The following is a 22,978-nucleotide window of genomic DNA, read 5'->3' on the forward strand; positions in this document are numbered from 1 at the left end:
AACTGATAAGTCATGCAAATTTTAAAGCTCTAATGTAAACATAAACATGTAAACATGGGTCTCGTGGCGCAGGGGTAGCGGCTTCGGCTGCCGATCCCGAAGATGCTATGAGACGCGGGTTCGATTCCCGCCTTATCCACTGAGCTTCTATCGGATGGTGAAGTAAAACGTCGGTCCCGGTTTCTCCTGTCTCGCCAGAGGCGCTGGAGCAGAAATCCCACGTTAGAGGAAGGCCATGCCCCGGGGGGCGTAGTGCCAATAGTTTCGTTTTTTTTTCGTAAACATAAACACACACAAGCACCAGAACTGTCAAAGCCAAGAAGCGTAAAGTAGCGGTGGGAATTCGTGGTTCGAATTTCGTTAGTATACTTACAAGTATATTAAAATAAAGTAAGTATACTAAGATTCATTAATTATACTTGGAGTTTCCTGTCCGATCTTATGCACTAGTTTCCCGACGAACACACACTGCCCTTACACCTACATCTCACCCTTGCTCTGAGTCAGTACGAGCAACACGCTAGAACACGCTTTGAGTGTTCGTGCCAGGCATGCACACCTTCTTTTCCGGTTACGCATTTTAACTCGGCCGGGGGTGGTACATTACGTAGGGTTTGATGTAAGTATAAGCGCCTAACCATTTATAGTGTGCCTATAAATTTTCCTTAAAGCAAAAACTGTTTTATTTTAGTTTGAATTCAAAAACTAATTGTTATTTTACTGTGTATTGTTTTCTCCTGAAATATTCCCTAATGTTAAGTCGTGTTTATCTGTTGCTATTTCTTATGTCACTGTGTTTTGTTACATTTTTTTTTTCTTGGAAATTTAGCAAAAGTACAATAGTAGTATTTGTGTTAATCCTTCTATCATTCCATAAACTGAGTAAGGGCTCGAACATCACTTGTTAGAAGAAAAGGGTGAAGGTTGAAAACAATAGACAGTAAAGAAGAATATACTTTATAAAGAATCAATAGTAAGAGAATCATAATTGTATGTTTAAAAATAAAAAGTATAAGCTAGAAATAGAAATAGGCAATAGTTAATAAATAGAGATAACAAACAAGCTTAAGTTATTGTTATGATGGGCAAGATAAAAAATTATTCAAATAAATAAATAAAGAAGTGAATCGACCAAGAATAGACAAATGATAAATAGACTTGGTTTTACTAGTACATTGGGGGAAGGTTTATTTTAAAGAAAACACACAGTTTGTTAAAGCAGAATTATAAAAAAAAAAAACAAAAAAAAAACCGATTTAATATCACCAGAGGTGAAATAGAGCCTTTCTTACAAAATGATAATGATAATGATACCATCCAGTGAGAATTTTACCTAAAGCTTCGAATCTAAACCTCAAATGCCATTTTTTTAATTTCAGAAGTACATTATTTGTCGCAAAAAAAGCAGAGCACCCAAAACCTCTTTTACGCAAATGGACCGAAGTTTTACTTCCCCATCCGATAGAAGGCGTAGTCAGGCAAATCTCGTCTCGAAAAATGCCACCGGGTCCGTCTGGGATTGAACCCAGGCCATACTGGGGTTTATAGGCTACCACGCTAACCACTAAACCACCGGACCCGACTAGTCGCAAGATATTTAAATTTAATTAAGAAAAACATATTGGATTGACATTATTAGAAAAAAAATAAAGGGTACTCAGTCTATAATGTTAGTCTATGATTAACTTAAAAAAACATGTATCGCTATTGCACTTTGTCGATCAATTATGAGAAGCCAGAAAGAACACTTTCACGCGCAGCGTAAAACGCGCAAGCGTAAAAGCGTTGGCGTTGAAGCTTTGAATTAACGACTTGTCGAGCTTTCGAGCGAGAACGAGCCGGGACTTCGAATTTGATGTTCAGTGTATGATTTTGTATAAATCCAAAAATTTAATAGGAAAAAATAGGGTAAAAATAAGACGAAAAACACTAAAATCGCTATATCTCTGGAAATACATTTTGGAAAAGCTTCAAATTTTGGGCCCATATTTTCGAATGGCTTTTTGTTTGAAACTGAATTCTTTAAATTTGATAGTGTTATCTGTAAAATAGTCCAAAAAATACCTCTAAAAATGGCTTTGACCACATTTACTGGTCGAAAATTGTGAATCGAAAAATTAAATGTTCGTCTCCGACCCCACGGCTACAGATCTGACTTATAAAAATTTGTGGGTTTTACGAGCGGTTTTCCAGTGATGGAAGACACAAATTTTTAAGAGCGGATACAGACATCGCTCATGTATTTCAGAAAAAGAGCTCTAAAAAATCAGACTTTGAGTTCCGGGTTTCGGGCCAAAATTCAATCGAAAGAGCGCATCTAAACCTTCAATTTAGTAATAGGATTTTTTCCTGGGACGAATCCTCGCCGTGCACGATTTTTTTAAGATTTCTGAAAAAAGCGTTTTTCCAAATGCAAACCTTAAACCTTTCTTTTGTAAGAAAGGCAAAAGGGTGACAAGCATTGAGAGATACAAGAATCAAGAATTTCATAAAATCAAAACCAAATGGTAAACAAAAGAATTAGTGAAGAAGTACGAATCAATAGAGTAAAATAAAAACAGGGGATAGATGGTAGCTGAAAATGGAAAGGACAGAAACCCCGTTCTGCGACGTTCAGGTACATCCACAGCAGTTGACTCAACATACTGCGAATCAAAACAATACCGTCTACAATCACAAATAACTTCCCTTTCCCACATTGACGCGCCCCTTTCTTCTAGCCGTCTCGACTCTGACCCTCGCTGGTCAAAGGTTTACGATCCGTTTCCACATGCCACCAGCTAGGTCATCATGAAAACCGAGCCAACGTGGAGGTAAGAAAATAGGACACTTGCAAGGAATCAGAGCTATACTGTCAAGAATGATCTAACAGGACTACGGACGTAGTCAGTGACGCTCCTTTCCGGATGTTCCTCGCCTGAGCGTCAACTGAAGAGATATCATCAGTATCATTCGCTCACGGCCTGCAATTTGGCGGAGCTTTTTATACTATCAAAATATGCAAGAATCTCAAATTTTAGCAAAATTGGACACCCCCGTCTTTTTAGCATCACTCCAAAGTTTCACGATTTTTTTTAAACTTTAGTTTTTAAATTGCCATATTTTTAAAATAAAAAATTAAAGAGCATAATTCGATTGTTATATTTAAAAGAAATTTGACGCTGAATTGAATGGCTTCTTCAGAATTTCTATAGGAATCGAACATTGCTGCATTTTGAGCAATTCCAGAGTTTTTTTTTTGAAAAGGTCCTATAAGCTATTGTCTTTCATATGTTGAAAGGACCTAATAAAAAAAAGTCGAGAGTAATTTTGAGTTTTGACCCAGAAGGAGGGTAACCGTATAAATTAGAGCAACACATGTCTCATGGTGAGAAATATTGGAAAGTGATAAACATTGAATAAAGAAGATAATTAGCGAAAAAAATGTGCACTGTATTCCGCCGGGTTGCGTCGGAGACATGGAACAAATGTCATACGATTACCCAGTAGAAACAGATCACGTTCTAAGAGGTCGCCTCTCAGCACGGTGGTTTGGTTCCGTTGGCAGATCGGTGATGCGTTCTCACGGTATGAGATAGAACGGGGTTCAATTCCCCGGCGGAATACAGTGCACAATTTTTTCGCAAATTATCTTCTTTATTCAATGTTTATCACTTTCCAATGTTTCTCACCATAAGACATGTGTTGCTCTAAAAGTCGAGAATTGAGAAAATGCTGGGATGGATGTAGATAGATTCTGCTACTGCTAGTTTATAAATTCGATATCCCAAGAGATTTTAACTTGCCCAACAATTAAAAAGCTGATTTCCATGTAAAATCGTCTAAGAAACACGATGATTTTGTTTTATTTGAAATTAAACTGCATATGTATTGAGAAAAATGCATCTAAAGTATTCAATTGCGAAAAGTGCACCAATGTTATATTCCAATAGAAAATCTGAACACGCCATCAAATTCAGTGTTTCATTTAAAAACTGCAGTCGAGTTTTGCTCTATATCTGGGTGCTGAATAGTGGTTCGCAAAACGGCCTCAATTTTGAACTGTCAAAGTGGAACCAATTTACTGTTCGCCAAAAGTAGAGAGTATTGTTATCGATCAATAAAAATTGTTTTTTTTTTTTTGCAAGAATGAAAAATGTGTGGCTTTTGAGAACCTGGAGTTGAAGTCAAGAAATCTTAAGAAAGTTGAAGGCGAGATCGTCATTTTTTATGGTTATGAATGGAAGTTGTTTATGGAGTCGATGCGGTTATATCCATCCAGAAGCTGTCTTTATTGTTTGATTCCGTTTGAAAACCTGGTTTTGTGAAAATCTTCTCTATTTGTTGGATCAACTTTGCTAGAATTAACGATGTTTTTTCGCTGGACCAGGAAGAGCTGCAGGATTCCAAAATCAGCCAGGGAGTTTATCTGCGACATCGCAAAATGACACTCTGGCCGCAGTTTTCGTCACCCGTAAAAAAGAAAAATCTCTTCTAACCGATCGAAACGCGACAATTTTCTAGCAAAAATGTCAAAAACTAGACAAAATAAAACACATACTACTGATTATCGGGTAGGGGTAAGCGTGGTTGCCTTTCACCCAGTCGGCCTGGGTTTGATCCCAGAAGGTCCCGGTGGCAAATTTTGAGACGAGATTTGTCTGATCACGCCTTCCGTCGGACAGGGAAGTAAATGTTGGCCCCGGTCTAACCTAGAGGTTAGGTCGTTAGCTCAGTCCAGGTGTAGGAGTCGTCTCCCTGGGTCCTACCTCGGTGGAGTCGCTGGTAGGCAGTTGGACTCACAATCGTCAGTTCGAACCCCGGGGTGGATGGAAGCTTAGGTGTAAAAAGAGGTTTGCAATTGCCTCAACAATCAAGCCATCGGACACCTAGTTTTGAGTAGGAATCTCATAATCGAGAACGCCAAGGCAATGCTGTAGAGCAAATAATTTGATTTTTGACTACTGATTATAAAACAGCTCATTTACCAGTAAGAAAAAAGCCATGCTTGCGCTTGAACAGTCTCCTACTTTGTAGATGTAAACAAAGTGGGATCATTCTAAAATCACGTTACACATTCTCTCTATTCATCACCCAGCTCTATATATTCCAAGATATGGCAATTTGAAACTAAGGTTTTTTGAAAAAAATAAAAATCGTAAAACGTTGGGACGGTTGTGGTTTGGTTGAGCGTTTTAGCAGAATGCATTACTATGAATACAAAGAGACGAGTTGTTCCTTTTAATTCCGCTATATATTTTTAATAAGGCTTTCTAGTCAGAAATTTACCAATACATTCAAAGTATGTTTACATTACAGCTGGACGTTTGTTTGCATCAGGATTCTTATCTCTTTCTAGCAAAAGTTTTTTGTCAGGCGACTTCTAGCTGGTTTTTTTGACTGACTGCCCGAAATGTCAGCCAACATACTTCGCAGGGCTGTGACAGCTACAGCTCGATCATTGTTTGCATCAGGACACTGTGACGAGGAGTTCGTCATTTTTGAGTTAAATTATATTTTTTTCACTGGGCCTAGAAAGCCTTATATCTTGACAGATACGTATTTCGTCTACTACAGACTTCATCCAAGGCTGTATATCAAAGGTACTCGCGATCTTACTTTGCATTAGTGTGAGTGCATGGCTCCGTGCCACTAAAACCAAAACAATAACAAACGAACAATGGACCGTGCCAGGAAAACCAAAACATAAACAATGTCAGTGTCAGTGGAGTGAGAGAGTCAGAGATAACGATTTTGACAACCGCACTACTACACACTCAATCGCGAGTACCTTAGGTAGAAAGCCATGGACTTCATCAGTGTTCTGTTCTCGACTAGTCGAAATACGTATCTGTCAAGATATTAAAAATATATAGCGGAATTAAAAGGAACACTTCGTCTCTTTGTATTCATAGTTGGGACGGTGCCAGAAAAGTGGGGATGGTCCGATTTTGATGAAATTCGGTATTTTTGCATGTTTAGATTGTATAAACAGCTCCGCCAAATTTCGATTTCGAGTGGTGTGCCGCATCACGTGAAGCGACCCATAAGCAGTTGTTTGGGCAGCTTTTACTCTACAAATTGTTCTCTGCAATGTGAATGATTCTAAAATGTTTTGTTGTAATATGACTGAGCATTGAAACAAATTAATTGTTGGTTGGTATGTTACTGTATTATAATGTTCATGACAAATTATACAAAGAAAAAAACTCCGACAGTTTAGATGTTTGGGTTATTTAAAAAAAAATCTGAAGACAACAAGTGAATTTGTATGGTACGCTTTTGTTGACTTATACGCACATCCTATCACACACATACACCCCTAACGCCCTATAGAGTTTTTTACGTGCGCATGTATTGCGTGTACGTACACGAAAAAAGTGAGGTTAAATTTTGTCCGGCCAGCAAAATCAAATGGTGCGCTAGTGTGCGTACGCGAAACGTCATAAATAGTAATAGTAATAGTAATTTTATTTGGCAACGATATCCTGTTAGTTAGCTCTATAGAGTTATCTACGTGCGCATGTATTGCGTGTACGTACACAAAAAAGTGAGGTTAAATTTTGTACCAGCCAGCAAAACAAATGGTGTGCTAGTGTGTGTGAGAGCGGGCTTAGAAAGCTCTATGGATGAAAACACCCCCCATTGAAAAATCCTGGATACGGGCCTGATCAGGATTCTTACAAAACCGGTTAATTTCGCAGTTCCTGCTAGAACCGGTTATTGCATTTGAGCTAGAATTCTTTGAGAATTCTTACAAAGATCTGGTAGGATGATGGCAGTGTTCTAGTAAGAATATTTTCGCTCTGTTAGAATTCTGCAAGAATCCTGTGAGAACGCCGTGACTGGGAGTCAGCAGCATTATTTTCAGAAATACGCAATTCTAGAGTTTTTTTATTAGGTCCTATAAACATATGAAAGACAATAGTTTATTGGTCCTTTTTTTTAAAAAAAAAAAACTCTGGAATTGTATTCATGAACCAAACCGTACTCTTAGATATTCACCACTTTTTAGAATAACTGCATAAACGACAAATTATTTAAAAAATTCGCCACTATGATGCGCTTTTATAATGAAAATTCATATACATTTCGACATGTCTAAACCGGAACTACGAAAAAGTCTGTACAATAGAAATAATATCTAGTATGTAAGAGAATTGTTAGTAGTCTACATAATCTTGACGAATAATTTTCATTACCTTTTTGAAATTTCGAAGGTACTTCTGCCGTTTGGTTTCTTCGACCGGACAAAACAACCTGATTATCTCCATTCCTATGATCCAACGGTGAACGTGTACTCCGGCAAATGTAACTCAAATGATAGTTTGAAGTTATAGTTTAACTGGTTCATGGGAACATCTAGTAATCATTAAACTGCTAACTGTTGCCATGCGTCTATCACTATTGATAACACAACTTTGCTTCCATTACATACTCCCAGACTAATTTTCGGGGGGCTGCGGGCGATAAACGGGCATCGCCAGTACCAGTTAAGACGGTGCATGCAATCCCAGTTACTGTTTATATGGAATTCCAATAAGAATGTTACAGAAAAATCAGGCTTCGGGTCCAAACTGTTAAAAAAATAGTTTTGTTTGCATACACAGCAAAAAAAGTGGTAAAACAACTGCGTGTAAAATTGCTTTGTGTAACCATTTTTATGTAATATTACACATTTTTTACAGAACGCCACTTTGCATTTTTGCCTAACATCCCTTACACCCAAATTGTGTAATATTAACAATATTTTTATTGAATATCGCATTCGCGTCATGTCTACTGTTGAGTTGTCAAAAGTTACTCTCATCCGCAATCAAATCAAAACAAAGTGCTAAGATTTGTCGAATTAAAGAGCCTGGCGGCAAAATTTAGATTGTTTTGTGGCTAAATGCAGCCGCTCAGGGTGCTAAGAAAGTGTAAGACTTAGTCATTCCCTTGTGGAACACCGATCAGTGAGGTACTCCTGAATATTAGCTCCTGAAAAGTGCTTAAAAAGTGCAAAAATGCCTCACGGCAAGAAAAAGAGGCGGTCCTCACCAGCAGGATCGGCAGATTTGAAGAAGCTAAAGAATGCCGAAGCGCTACCTGCAAAGCCAGGCAGTTTGAGCAAGGACGCTCAAAAATTGTCTGGAAACCAGTTCGCTACCCTCCCTGTGGACGTGAGCGAGAAGGAAAAATTTGAACGACGGGAAAAGTTGCCACCCATTTTTGTGAAAACATCGTCATCGGATTCGGTGCGAAAGTGGCTGACCGGGTTTATCAAATCTGGTGCTTTACGAGCTTCCATTCGCTTGTGTGCTGATGGACTCAAAATTCTGCTACCTACCAGAAAGGATTACAACTACGTTCGGGATTTCCTGAACAACACAAAGATTGAATACTACAGCCATGACGATCCAGGTAAACGCCCCATGAAACAGGTCCTCCGAGGTCTGTACGACATGGATGTGAGTGTGCTGAAAGAAGAGCTCAATACTCTGAAGTTGAACGTAATCGAAGTCTTCAAGATGACGAGACACAACAAGGACATCAAGTATCGTGATCAGCTGTACCTGGTTCATCTCGAGAAAGGATCGACAACGCCGTCTGAGCTGAAGGCAGTTCGGGCAATTTTCAACATCATCGTGACTTGGGAACGTTATCGTCCAGTGCACCGTGATGTGACGCAATGTTCGAACTGCTTGCAGTTTGTACATGATGGAAGGAACTGTTTCATCAAGAGTCGTTGTGCAACCTGCGGAGGTGAGCACAAAACTCAAGCTTGCGAAACAATCAACGAGAACATCGAAGCCAAATGCTTCAATTGCGGCGGCAACCATTCGACCAAGAATCGAAGCTGCCCAAAACGTGCTGAGTTTGTGAAAATTCGGCAGCAAGCGACGACGAGGCACCAACCAAATCGTCGCAAAACACCACCAACTTTCACGGACGTGGATTTTCCTGCTTTGGCGTCACCTGGAGCGGGATCTGTTCGAGTGGCTCCAAATCTGCAGCCATTGCCGTTGAATCAGCGGCAAAAAGTTGCAGAGAATACAACACCTCCTGGCTTCAGTCAGCAACCGAGGAAAAACCAACCAACATCAACGGGTGAAGGCAGTAGTGACCTGTTTTCACCACAGGAATTTTTGAACATTTTCATCGAGATGACAACAACACTGCGTGGTTGCAAAACTCGTCAGGAACAAGTAAGAACTCTTGGAGCATTCATCTTAAAATACAGTTCGTAGTTTACTCGTTCTAGTGATTTTGAATATTTCAATGAATTTTTTTTTTTAGTTTTAAGTTAGGATTAGTTGTTAAAGTGATTTTTTTTCTTTTTACCCAAATGTATTCGATTCAATGCAATAATGTAAAACAATTTGAAGTAAATAAAATAAATGTGATCAGTTCATAATAAAACGAAAAATACAACAAAGATGAAGAGCATTAGGCCATACCACTTAGCATGTAAAACAAATGTAATTATTATAAGAATATTCAATAAAGACATATGTTGGAACCCTAACGTCTCTAGTGTTCCACGGTGTAATTCTAAGTAAACAAAGCACCCCTCGCCAAAGCAATGTGGTTAATAACTCATTGTCACTCCACACAAAACAAACACAACGTAGGGCAGTATTGTTATTTGTTACGAATTCAATCTGTGATAATTAACCTGTAAGCAAAAGTGAAAATAAACGATCTCTTCTAATCCAACCTCCGAGAAGGCAAGTTGCCTCTCTCGGAGCACCTGAAACCCTTGAGTTTTACTTACCTGGAAGTCTGGTCCGCCACTACTTACCGTCCGCTGGAGTTGTCCGCTGCTGCATCGATGGGATCCTGGAACCTGAAAAGAAATGGTGGGTCGTCCGCAGTTTTCTGAGTCGGCCCCCTGGCCGAACAACATATTTAATTTCAAAAAAATAAAATGTAAGACTTAGTGTAAGGCGAAGAAAGTTCTGATGGAGTTGAAGCTGACCGAAAGCTGCTACTGTATCGAACTTGGTACATAACTCAGAGTTTCACCGGAACCGGAACATTTCCGAAAATAATACGAAGTTAACGTAGGCGTCATACTTAGTTTGACTTCAGTAACAATTTCTTTTCTTTTCAGCATCAAGCAAACAGGTAATCCAAGCCCCTTAAACAGTTGATTACGATCGAGGAAGTTCACTGGCGGTGGCGGAAGTCACCCGGGTTAGTTTGTGCAACACGACATTCGACGCTCGAATTCAATTTTGTTGAAGCGATGTCAGCAGATAATGGCTTCACTCAACGAGAGAAACACAAAGAAAATTAATTCAATTCCAAATCCAACAGCATTTCCGACAACAAAGGCATCCAGTTTTGATATCAGCGTTGAAGAGGGACAGAGCAGGGAATAGGTCATTTCACCCTCGAGGAACGAAAAGTCAGCAAATATGTGGATGAAAACGTACTAGCGGGAGAAAAACATCTGTACATGTAAGTGTTTTCCTATAATTTATCAAACAGCTCTTAAAATACTCATTATTACTTGCAGATCATCCGCCAAGAACCAACCTGGCAGACAATCCAACAGTTGGCAGTCGCGTGTCTAGTTCGTCGATCTGGAACAGCCCGTGGTGGACGAAGTCTGCATCGGAACGCACCACCAGCTGTCACAGACGGAGCAGCTGATCACTAGCAAGGAAGATGCCGCAGACAACTACGACCGTGGCCACTACACCATCGGCAAGGAGATCGTCGACGTTGTGCTGGACCACATCTGCTGGCTAACCAACCAATGCACCAGCAAGGCTCCATGATCTTCCACCCGTTCCTCGGTGGCACCGAATCTGGAATCACCCCGCTGATCGTATGTTTGTCGAGTACGGCTAGAGGTTCAAGCTGGAGTTTGCAGTTCACCCGGCCCGCAAGTCTCGACTGTTGTTGTAAACGTTGATCTGACCGATCCCCGAACACCTCCTTCATCATCATCATGTCCTTGAACACTGTCTCATCCCGCTTCGATGGTGCCCTACAAGTCGATTTGATCGGGTTCCAGATCAACTTTGGGCCGTGCCCGAGAATCTACCGAGAATGTCACCAACGAGCATCTCTCCGTCGTTGAGAACACCCACGCTTGCTTTAAGCCGGACAACCAAATGATTAAATGCGACAGTTCATCGACTGATACCCCAGCGGATCTGCATGACGGATGCCGTGCGGGTGGCTCCGGCCACATGTAAGTTGACTTGTAGAAAGGATTGACATTTTGCTAATGCTTGATTTTTCGCTACAGGTTCTTCTGCTGAGTGGCCATTCTGGTGGTAACATTCTGATCGAGAGCATATCACCAATCGAAGCAAATCATTTGGTGAGCGTGTCGAGTACAACACGGCGGAGACAAGCACGGTACGGGAAATAAGTTCCGGCCAACGTTAGAACTACACGCGGAAATTCTCAGTTTAGCTACGATTTGGCTATGAACCGTACTACAAAGGCCACCATCTGAAGCGAGAATATCGATCGATTAGTTGCACCAGCTGCAGAAACTGAACGCCGCGCGCGGCCCGATTGAGTTGACCACGATCTGCACATCGGGCCTGTTCCAGATTCGGCCGTACTAGCTGCACTGCGGCGTCTAACTGACGGTAAGCTTAACAGCACACGCTGGAAATGGTCATTGCGACCATCAAGCGCAACGGTGGTGTGATAAGAGCGCAAGTACACAGAAAAAAAAGTGTAAATTTACCTGACTCGTAAACATTGTTTCAAACGTAAACACACTTCATGTAAATTTGAAATCTGATGTAAACGGTTGAATTTCACTTAAAGAGCCAACATTTAAAATCAGATTCAATGTTTTTGATGAATTTTACGTAAACGAAGAGTTCGTTCATGAAAATCAACAGATATGAATGCACGAAAAGCATGTAAACCATGAATCTTATTTAAAACATGTTTAACGTAAACGTGCAAACAATGTAAAATTGGTTAAGTTTTGCCTGCGTTTGGGATTGACAGCAAGCAAAATCAAAACAAAGTTGTGTTCTCGCAGGTCAGCTTGGATGCTCGCGGAATCTGTTCTATTTTCCGGTCGATTAACCAACTACCAAGATTGAATAAGCAGTCTCGATTGCAGTTAGGGACATTTTCGGTCGGTGTTCAGAAAGCCATTCATATTCCCACTTGCATCTGCTGGAGAATGAAAAACAATTTGTGCAGTTAAGAAAAGTGTTTCCGCTGCTGATGCTGACGGACAGATTTCAAGACTGCTTTGCTGGATTGTGGAGTCAGAACTAGGAATTTTTAATCAACTTTGTGTGGAAGTTGTTTGGAAAGCTGGAATCGAAGTAGAAGTCGCTGAATCTTAAGAAACCGGAGTCAGAGTGAAAAAAAGCGATCCACCTCCGCAGCTCTTCTAGTGGGTCTAGTCGCATCGCCAACGTACTGTCAGCCTCATCAAATCAAAAGAAAAGTAAGTACTTATCTTATTTACTTGGTTTGTGCCACTTCATTGTCGTTTTTAGGGCGCCAAAGTTGCGATTTCGTCTGGAAAACTCTCGTCGCTCGCACACGGCTTGTTTTTCCTCCCGAATCAACCTCAAAGATTATCCGGCCGGGCAGCTCCTCCCTTTTCTCCGTTACGATAGGTTCCAGAAGCAGCAGTATGGCCATCACGATCGTGACCAGTGTCGAACAGTACACCAAACTCATCAGCTCACCGGCCCTAACCGTGGCGTTGTTTTCCGCTGACTGGGCGGAACAGTGCACGCAGTTTCTCGCGGTGATGACGAAACTGGCCAAGCAGTTTTCCGCGGTTCAGTTCGTGGACGTTCCGGCGGATGAACTGTTCGAGGTGGTGCTCAAGCACCAGATCGATGCCGTTCCGACGGTGAACTTCTTCCAGGCGGGAAAGGCCGTTGATCGGATTGATGGTGTGGACATTGCCGCGCTGACGACCAAGTGTCGAAAGCTGGCCGGAGCAGCAACATCAGTTGGTGGAGGTGTCAATGGAGGATCGGCTAAAGGCGCTCATCAACCGGGCAAACGGTAATGATCTTCATGAAGGGTGACCGCGACACACCTCGCTGTGGCTTCTCCAAGCAGCTGATCGCGATCGTCAACGAAACTGGATTCGCAGGGCCTGAAAACGTACTCGGACGACTCGGACCGGGCGACCTATCCGCAGGATTACGTGAAGGGGGTGCTCGTCGGTGGGTTAGACATTATAAAGGAACTGCTGACCGGCGGCGAGCTGAAGGAGACGTTGAGTGCGTAAAAAGTTGTTGAAAATTATCAACGCTAGACGACAATTACCTCATCACGGTGGAGGCAGCGAAGATGGCTAAAGTGCTAAATGTTGCAAAAATTGAATTATTTTGTAATTTTTTCAGCAATCCGCGAAATTTTTTTTGCAAAAAACACAATCAACGTTGTCAACTTGACAGCTGACCACTGCAAATAACGGTACCTTACCAGATCAAAGTGATGTACGTTATAGGTGCAGCCTTTGTTGGAGTCGACAAAACTTTAAGCCAAATTTTGTTATGGGAATTGGGTCTTTAAATTGAGTAAGATTGGTTATATTTTTGAATGAAGCGATAAATTTTGCGTTAAAGAGTACTTTTCTGACAAAAATGAAATTTTGATTTTTTTTAATAAAAATTTTGTATTTCAGATTTTTTTATGTTCCTTTTGGTAGAACTTTTTAAAAATACTTGAAACCAAAAAAAAAATATAGGTGAACGTAATTCCGGGGACCCCAAAGTTCTTGTTTCTCCTCGAGTTGAGCATACGCAATCATTTTTTTTTGTAAATTTTGGTAAATTAGCGTTATGAGATAGGTTCAAAATATTTTCCATCGATTACAACAAAAGCTTTTATACTATATTTTTTCAACCAATTAGAATTTAATCAAATTTACATTTTTTTAGAACCTTTTATATAAATTAAAACAAGTTGATTATTTTTCTTCTGCCAAAGACCTTAAATGAATAAAAAAAATTGATTATTTTTCTTCTGAATACTTTGGCATTCTAACGCTGATGTACAGATTTATGACGCCAGGAAATACAGATGAATTGACCGTAGCAGGGCTACTAGCAACCCTGAGTCGACATTCTTTTGCGTGAGCTGTCACTACCGCACGACACAGAAAAATTTGCGTTTTTTGTTGTTGCACCACATTCGTTTGTTGTTTTGAGTGTTCTCACAATTTAGCGTTTTCGTCTCAATTCGATAAAAATCCCTCAGCTGTTCCGGTAAGATAACGATCACCAACCATCATTCCCACCTGCTGTGACTGATATATGCAAGTTTGTTTTGGTTTTCTTTTTGTGATAATTTACAATAGTCATAATTCGTTTGTTTCAGCTAGCATTTCATGAATCATGCCGGACGATTACAACTTTTCTCCACGAAACGTAAAAGAGTGCGGCACGCATCCCGCTGCCAAGTTTGAAGTGCTCTAATCAACAATGACCGAGACGCTGCAGCTCCGCGGCCAGCTGGTTGGCACTCCGGCTTAGTCAACCAGATCGCGACCAACCCCAAGTAAACGGACATGATCCTCGTCGCGCGACAAGACCCTGATCGTGTGGAAGCTGACCCGGGACGACGCCAGCTACGGCATCCCGCAGAAGCGCCTGTACGGCCACTCGCATTTCATCAGCGACGTCGTGCTTTCTTCGGACGGTAACTACGCCCTGTCCGGCTCTTGGGACAAGACCCTCCGTTTGTGGGACTTGGCCGCCGGCAAGTCGACCCGCCGCTTTTTTTTTTAATTTATATTTATTTTGATTTTCTCTTCCATTTTTTCTTCCATGTCAGTTAAAATATTATTGAGTGTCCAATCACAATCGATGACTTTTCACCTCAATTTTAAATACTAGCAACTTTCATTTATTCATGAAATATTGTAGCTTTCGCTATTCAGTGATTTCAAATGTAGGAGGTCCTACATGTACAAAAGGGAAAAGGGATACCTTAAAACTAACTTATAAACTATATAAAGAGCGGATCAATGCAGCTGAAGACTGCAATGATTTTTGTCGAAATGCATCAATTATCTTATTGGACATAACATCCAAAGTGTCGACTTCGGCTAATTGATGAAGTTCACTGGTGCTGAACCAGGGAGGAAGTTTCAGAATCATTTTCAGAATTTTGTTCTGAATCCTCTGAAGTTTTTTCTTCCTGGTTGAGCAACAGCTTGTCCAGATCGGCACAGCATAAAGCATGGCAGGTCTGAAAATTTGTTTATAAATTAACAGTTTATTCTTGAGACAAAGTCTAGAATTCCTGTTTATAAGTGGATACTAACATTTAATATATTTGTTACATTTAACCTGGATACTTTCAATGTGATCCTTGTAAGTAAGGTTTTTGTCAAAAGCAAGTCCAAGATATTTCACTTGATCCTCCCACTTTAAATTTACCTCATTCATCTTTATAATGTGATGAATTTTTGGTTTAAGAAAATCAGCCCTTGGTTTGTGAGGGAAAATAATAAGTTGAGTTTTTGCAGCATTTGGAGTAATTTTCCATTCTTTCAAATAAGAATTGAAAATATCCAAGCTTTTTTGTAATCTTCTTGTGATGACACGGAGGCTTCTACCTTTGGCGGAGATGCTTGTATCATCAGCAAAAAGTGATTTCTGACATCCTGGGGGCAAATCAGGCAAGTCAGAAGTAAAAATATTGTATAAAATTGGACCCAAAATGCTTCCTTGAGGGACGCCGGCACGCACAGGTAGTTGATCAGATTTGCTATTCTGATAACATACCTGCAGAGTACGATCCGTCAAATAATTTAGTCGACCCGCCGCTTCGAATACCATACCAAGGACGTCCTGTCGGTTGCGTTTTCCGTGGACAATCGTTAGATCGTGTCCGGCTCGCGCGACAGGACCATCAAGCTGTGGAATACGCTCGCCGAGTGCTAGAACACCATCCAGGAGGACGGTCACTCCGACTGGGTGTCCTGTGTACGCTTCTCGCCGAACCACTCCAACCTAAAGATAGACCATCTAGGCCACAATGGCTACCTCAACTCGGTGTCGCCCGACGGTTCCTTGTGCACGTCCGGCGGCGTTCCTGTGGGATTTGAACGATGACATATATCTGCACTCGCTGGAGCACAACGATGTAATCAACGCGCTCTGCTTCTCGCTGAACCGGTACTGGCTGTGCTTCGCCTACGGACCGTCGATTAAGATCTGGGACCTGGCCTGCAAGACCATGGTCGAGGAACTGAAGCCGTCGAATGCCATCCTGCCGCAGTGCCTTTCGCTGGCCCGGTCCACCGATGGACAGACCCTGTACGCCGGCTACTCCGACAACATCATCCGAGTCTGGCAGGTGTCCGTGTCGGCTCGCTAAGAAGTATTCGTGTGTGCTCTAACTATATCCAGGGACACCAGTCGTCGGCAGGAGAAGAAGAGCGGCGTGGCCTATTACTCGTAGAAGCGAGGACGCTAGAAACCGTCGTCACATCGAAACATCATCCGGAAAGCAGCCCATCCGGAAGCAGCTCAGAAGAGTTACACGCAGCTGGTAGGTTGTAATAAATTCGCTACAATTGTGGAGTATAAATTTATACTTTTTTTATAGAGCTCGACAAAGCCACTGATCCATTCAGCCCATCCAGGAACGTCAAAAGAGATTTGAATTTGGTCGATCGCTGGATTGACGCAACAGGACGCAACAACTGCAACGACGGCCTTACAGTGACCAGAGGCTCTCCGCCTCCACAGGTGAGAAGACTTTTTTTAGTGGCATAAAAACCGATGGCAGAAATGATGTTGTGGATTATTTCAGCTCTCGTTCGAGCGTAAGTGAAAGTATTTTGCTGCGCGACGTCAATCTGCGGTCGAGCCGTCCGTGTTCGACTTTATCACCAGTTCTACAGTTCGAGCCTGAAGTGATAGTTGATCGAGATGAGTATTCGGCTAAAGGTGCAAGGTGCACGATTGCACGATGCTTAACTGTAGGTATTTTTTCTGAGTGAAAACCGCAGAGCTAAAATCACAATCTGAATTTATGTCAAACAAGTATGCATTTTGTGGCATTTTGTATAACTCCGTTGAATTGAAAATCCCATACTATTTTTTAAAGCTTTTGATTGCCTTTAGTTTGAAATGATTCTTTTTTGTTTATCTGATCAATAATATGCATTATTTCAATGGAATCATATGCTTGAATTGATTAGAAAGGATAACAAAAGAGTAATCTTTCACACTACATTTTGGCCATAAAAGTATTTGAAATTTACATCGGATTTAAAATTCAACGGAGTTAAAAAAAATTTAAACCTTGGTAAATTTACGTAGATTTCATCGGAAATTTACATGTTTTCAAAACGCTTTTTGTTCTACACAATTAAATCGGATGGCATGGATAAGTGCAGTGCTTCTGGGGACGCGCAGTCTTGTTTTTTCGCGATAATTTTCGTCTCTTTTGTGTCGCTGTTTGTGTGCATGGGGTGATTGGTCATTATAATTGAATAATGCCTTCATAAGTGCAGTGCTTCTGGGGACGCGCAGTCTTGTTTTTTCGCGATAATTTTCGTCTCTTTTGTGTCGCTGTTTGTGTGCATGGAGTGATTGGTCATTATAATTGAATAATGCCTTCATAAGTGCAGTGCTTCTGGGGACGCGCAGTCTTGTTTTTTCGCGATAATTTTCGTCTCTTCTGTGTCGCTGTTTGTGTGCATGGGGTAATTGGTCATAAAAATTCAATAATGCCTTCATAAGTGCAGTGCTTCTTGGGACGCACAGTCCGGATTTTTCGCGATAATTTTCGTCGTAAATGATCGTTAAAATTTATTCCAACTTTCAGTTTTAGTAATTACTCATCAAACTATCGATTATATGAAGAGTAAAGCGTCATTTATTTACTATTTTTGAAATTTGCTCGCGTTCTCTAAATTGTAAAAACAGTAAAATTATACTGATAAGTCCAGCCCATAGCACTAATGCTCGGCTGGCACGCGTTCGATAAAAATAAACCATTTTAAATAATCAATTATCTATCTTTCCGCAGCCGGCTACCTAAGATTTAAAAATTTCAACCGATAAACAAAATGCTCATGGTCACATCACTGCCACTCGTGAATCCTGACCTCATACCCATCTACTAACCCCCTCAAAACTCATGTGATACTTTGTCGGAGAAGCAGTCGATTGGGCGGTCTCTATCACTCAAGTATCGGACTAACATTCCCATCCACTTCCCCGTGACCCTACCACTGGTCGTGGCCGGCGCCGGTATTGATCAGCATGATAGGGGCCTTTGAGAAGTTGCGAAGCGAGGAAAGATAGCACCCACTTATCTTCCACGGCTCGTCGATGTAACTTCTGGAGGTCCTGGTCAATAACGGAGTAGCAACTGCGGGTGGGCACCTATGCTTATGCTTACACAATTAAATCGGATGGCATGTAAATTTAAAATGAAGTTGATGTAAATTAGCATCATTAATGACGTGCACTTTTGGTATATCATAAATGATGTAAATTTACCGGTTTTTTTTTCTGTGTAGGCGTTCCGATTCCGAGCAGGATGTGCCGCCGCAGGGCGCGATCTATTACTATACGGACGCGTAGAATCGGACGCAAGAATAGGCTGGTACTGGTGCAAAAGTATGGCCAAGAGCTGCTCAAGATTGAGGAAGATGCGCAGTAGGAGATGTTGACGCAGTGCAAGGACTCACATTTCAACTGCGTGTAATTTAACAGGTGCGGATCGCAGCTGGAGAAGTTCGTCGTTAAGTTCGCCGTCCGTGGACAAACACAACTCAACATGCCGCACGGGAGGCGGTTCGAACCGCATCTTTGCCGGGACTGTCGCTTTTATCAATCCTATGATGTCCACGGTGGGACTAGCAATCGCACCCCTTTGACACACCCTTAGGCCGGTCCATTACCTGCCGGTGGCGAAAGACCCTTCCTCAGATTTGGACCAGCAGGGCGACCTGCTGCAGTACATCTGGTACACGTCCTGAGATGCACGTATGAGATGTTCGTATCGGCGCTAGGCTAGGAGGTCGAGATGGAGTCGCACGACGGGTTTTAGGGCGGTTGTCGGTAGGGTGGTGGCCAAACTGCGCCGTACTACACCGCTTCATTCCTAGAGGTTTTCTACCACTGCATGCCGTCCGACACTCCGGAGTTCATCCTTTACAAGACGCGGCACCTCGGCAACGACGAGGTCTACATTATGGAGAGCGAACACAACCGTGACTACCGGCAGGACATTCTGCCGACGGAGTTTCGCGACGTGTTGATCGTGATTTATCCGCTCAAGAGCAGCCTGTCCCGGATGACGGTGAACAAGAAGCCGGACGTTCCGTAGTTTGGCCCGCTGTCGGACGAAGTCGTCATTTGTTGTTCCGGTTCGGCGAGCTTTGTACGCATTTCGGCCATCAACACGAGTCGCGCCAAGCGGACGTCCCTCTCGCTGTATCAGAGTAGACCAGAGTAGAAGTGAGTATTCATAATTAAAGTTGAAAAAAGCTAGATTCTATGATCTTTCTTTTCGCAGCTACGTGGAGATCCTGTACCGAGAACTAACGCCCTTTGTCCGATCTCACCGTCCGTGGACAAACACAACTCGACATTCGGCACGGGAGACGATTCGAACCGTATCTTCGAGGAGTTTACCGCGCCCATTTTCAGTCCCATTTCGTCGTAGAGTACGGTCACGGCCAGTGATGGTGGCAACCCAGCAGGATCTACAACCGGAAATGCCCGCTGGCTGCAGCTGATTTCTGATCGCCACCGGAACAAACAAAAAAGTCACTGCAATAAATCAAATTAAAAAAAAATGGTTTGTTTATGTTTGGATTGACATTTCTAGCCAAAGGAACCTATTCGATATCTATCCCTGAGCTCAAAATGGGCATTGCGTAATATTACACGATTTTAAGAGTACATTCAAAGGTGATGTGCATGCTTTTGCATGCGATTTTACCATCGGAATTTTCGCTGTGTACGCACACCAACATATTCTCTTGCACGCGCGCATACCCACATTCACATTTCGTAACGCGACCGGCGGCTGTCAAAAAATGCATTTTGCACGTGATTTGATGTGATAACCAACAGGGCCACAAGGATGACCTATGTAGCGGTTGCCTAGAATTACAGTGGCTCAGACTTAAGGTAGTGTTGTCACGAACCGGACCTGAGTTTCTGGGCGCACTGCAGCGCTACCAGAACTTCGCCGCTGGGCTCTTCGCTCTCATCCGAGAGATGACAGATGAACGACGTCGGAACCTAGAAGTTTTTTTTTGAAATTAAATATGTCTTTATTGAACTTTCTTATAATAATTACATTTCATTTACATTCTAAGTGGTATGGCTACATGCTCTTCATCTTTGTTATATTTTTCGTTTTCTTATTAACTGTTCACATTCATTTATTTGCTTCAAATTGTTTTACATTTTTGCCTTGAATCGAATACATTTGGGTAAAAATGGAAAAAAAATCACTTCAACAACTAATCCTAACTTAAAACTAAAAAAAGTAAATTCATTGAAATATTCAAAATCACTAGAACGAGTAAACTACGAACTGTATTTTAAGATGAATGCTCCAAGAGTTCTTACTTGTTCCTGGCGAGTTTTGCAACCACGCAGTGTTGTTGTCATCTCGATGAAAATGTTCAGAAGTTCTTGTGGTGAAAACAGGTCATTACTGCCTTCATCCGTTGATGTTGGTTGGTTTTCCCTCGGTTGCTGACTGAAGCCTGGAGGTGTTGTATGCTCTGCAACTCTTTGCCGCTGATTCAACGGAAATGGCTGCAGATTTGGAACCACTCGAACAGATCCCGCTCCAGATGAGGCCAAAGCAGGAAAATCCACGTCCGTGAAAGTTGGTGGTGTTTTGCGACGATTTGGTTGGTGCCTCGTCGTCGCTTGGTGCCGAATTTTCACAAACTCAGCACGTTTTGGGCAGCTTCGATTCTTGGTAGAATGGCCGCCGCCGCAATTGAAGCATTTGGCTTCAATGTTCTCGTTGATTGTTTCGCAAGCTTGAGTTTTGTGCTCACCTCCGCAGGTTGCACAACGACTCTTGATGAAACAGTTCCTTCCACCATGTCCAAACTGCAAACAGTTCGAACACTGCGTCACGTCACGGTGCACTGGACGATAACGTTCCCAAGTCACGATGATGTTGAAAATTGCCCGAACTGCTTTCAGCTCAGACGGCGTTGTCGATCCTCTCTCGAGATGAACCAGGTACAGTTGATCACGATACTTGATGTCCTTGTTGTGTCTCGTCATCTTGAAGACTTCGATCACGTTCAACTTAAGAGTTTTGAGCTCTTCTTTCAGCACACTCACATCCATGTCGTACAGACCACGGAGGACCTGTTTCATGGGGCGTTTACCTGGATCGTCATGGCTGTAGTATTCAATCTTTGTGTTGTTCAGGAAATCCCGAACGTAGTTGTAATCCTTTCTGGTAGGTAGCAGAATTTTGAGTCCATCAGCACACAAGCGAATGGAAGCTCGTAAAGCACCAGATTTGATAAACCCGGTCAGCCACTTTCGCACCGAATCCGATGACGATGTTTTCACAAAAATGGGTGGTAACTTTTCCCGTCGTTCAAACTCTTCCTTCTCGCTCACGTCCACAGGGAGGGTAGCGAACTGGTTTCCAGACGAATTTTGAGCGTCCTTGCTCAAACTGCCTGGCTTTGCAGGTAGCGCTTCGGCATTCTTTAGCTTCTTCAAATCTGCCGATCCTGCTGGTGAGGACCGCCTCTTTTTCTTGCCGTGAGGCATTTTTTGCACTTTTTAGCATTTTTTTGGTTTGTGAGGGACGCACGTCTGACTCGCTTCTCTGCTGATCGCAGACTCGGAACCTAGGAGTAATATTTTAACGTGTTCGTCTTTTGTGCGTCATTCTTAGCTAGACTGTCATCGCGGTTAGTCGTGCAACAAAAAAAAAAGTTTTAATTCGTTACGGCGAGTCTTTATTATTGTAGCAGGCCTTGACCTGCACAGCTGATGCAAGTCAGTTCAATCCCGACTAGCAAAGCAGTCGGACGTAATAAACAGTTTAATCGCTTCAACCAAAACTGTCTTTCTGTAACATAGCAACGTTTCTAACAATTGGCGACGAGGAGAAAAAAAAATTCTCGGAAAATTCTCGAAGCTCTCAAACCTTCAAGAAGGGGAAGGCTCACCCACACTGGAGCACCTTGCAAACGTTCTTGTCAGTATACCGTTCCACGCAAAACCGGAACACACCGAACATGACGTCTCCAGCTTAAGCATTCCTTGGAAGACCGGTGCGCACCACACTGGACCTGCTGAAGAAGCCTGTTCCTGCCACACCGGTCGCCGTCAACCACAAGCAGAACGAGCAGTTCAACCGTCGGCATGGAGCCGTCAAGCGCGAGTTCAAGGACGATGACCTTGGCTACGCCGAATACCACCAGTGCAACACCAAGTCCTGGATTCCCGGCCGTGTCGTCGAACGGAAAGGTTCCGTCAACTACAAAGAAAAAAAATCCGGTAAATTTACATCATTTATGATGTACCAAAAGTGCACGTCATTAATGATGCGAATTTAAATAAGTTTCATTTTAAATTTACATGCCATCTAACGTAAATAAGCCGAACAAAAAAGGACTTGAAAACATGTAAATTTCCGATGAAGTCAACGTAAATTTACCCAAAATGTAATTTTTTTTTACCCCGTTGAATCTAGAATCAGATGTAATTTTCCAAAGCATTGGGATTTGTATTGGCACGAATGCATCTTTGAAACGCATGCTTACGGGTTTGTATTGAAGCTCAATACAAAACAAAAGCGTGCAATAGAAAGTGCTAAATCGCAATACAAGTAAAAGCTTTTGATGCATACATCGAAATCTAAAACCAACGGGGCTTGGAAAAGAAATTAAATGTTTTTTTTTTTGCACTTTACAACTATCTGATAGAATATTGTACGATCAGTTCCTAGCTGGACTCGGTCACTGGAAACGACCGGCGACTCAACGACCGACGAAATAGGCGGCGGGCCAGATGCGGGCATAAAA

The 22,978-nt window shown here is 42.1% G+C and overlaps 2 protein-coding genes and 4 pseudogenes across 3 annotated transcripts in view; 5 read left to right on the forward strand and 1 right to left on the reverse strand.

The window, feature by feature from the left end:
* Positions 1–7,427, reverse strand: part of LOC120428165 (phosphoribosylformylglycinamidine synthase) — a 114,839-nt gene extending 107,412 nt beyond the window's left edge. The window contains exon 1 of one of the 2 annotated variants that reach the window (XM_039593146.2): positions 7,182–7,427. In XM_039593146.2, coding sequence (XP_039449080.1) covers positions 7,182–7,253 — 72 coding nt within the window. In that variant the 5' untranslated portion in view covers positions 7,254–7,427. The remainder of the gene's footprint in view (positions 1–7,181) is intronic. The other variant, XM_039593145.2, reaches the window with a different exon arrangement.
* Positions 7,428–9,897: 2,470 nt separating this feature from the next.
* Positions 9,898–13,556, forward strand: LOC120428161 (glutaredoxin 3-like; annotated as a pseudogene).
* On the forward strand, positions 9,924–10,931 carry LOC120428158 (tubulin alpha chain-like; annotated as a pseudogene).
* A 321-nt stretch (positions 13,557–13,877) lies between the features above and the next one.
* LOC120428160 (guanine nucleotide-binding protein subunit beta-like protein) lies at positions 13,878–14,732 on the forward strand (annotated as a pseudogene).
* Positions 14,733–14,750: 18 nt separating this feature from the next.
* On the forward strand, positions 14,751–17,112 carry LOC120428159 (guanine nucleotide-binding protein subunit beta-like protein; annotated as a pseudogene).
* Positions 17,113–18,454: 1,342 nt separating this feature from the next.
* Positions 18,455–19,348, forward strand: LOC128092549 (probable Rho GTPase-activating protein CG5521). Its single transcript, XM_052706600.1, has one exon. The coding sequence runs from the start codon at positions 19,075–19,077 to the stop codon at positions 19,276–19,278; it is 204 nt and encodes a 67-aa protein (XP_052562560.1). The 5' UTR covers positions 18,455–19,074; the 3' UTR covers positions 19,279–19,348.
* The last annotated feature ends 3,630 nt before the right edge of the window (positions 19,349–22,978 follow it).

The sequence above is a fragment of the Culex pipiens genome, chromosome 1 (assembly GCF_016801865.2).
Source record: "Culex pipiens pallens isolate TS chromosome 1, TS_CPP_V2, whole genome shotgun sequence".
In the NCBI taxonomy this organism is placed as follows: Eukaryota; Metazoa; Arthropoda; class Insecta; order Diptera; family Culicidae; genus Culex; species Culex pipiens.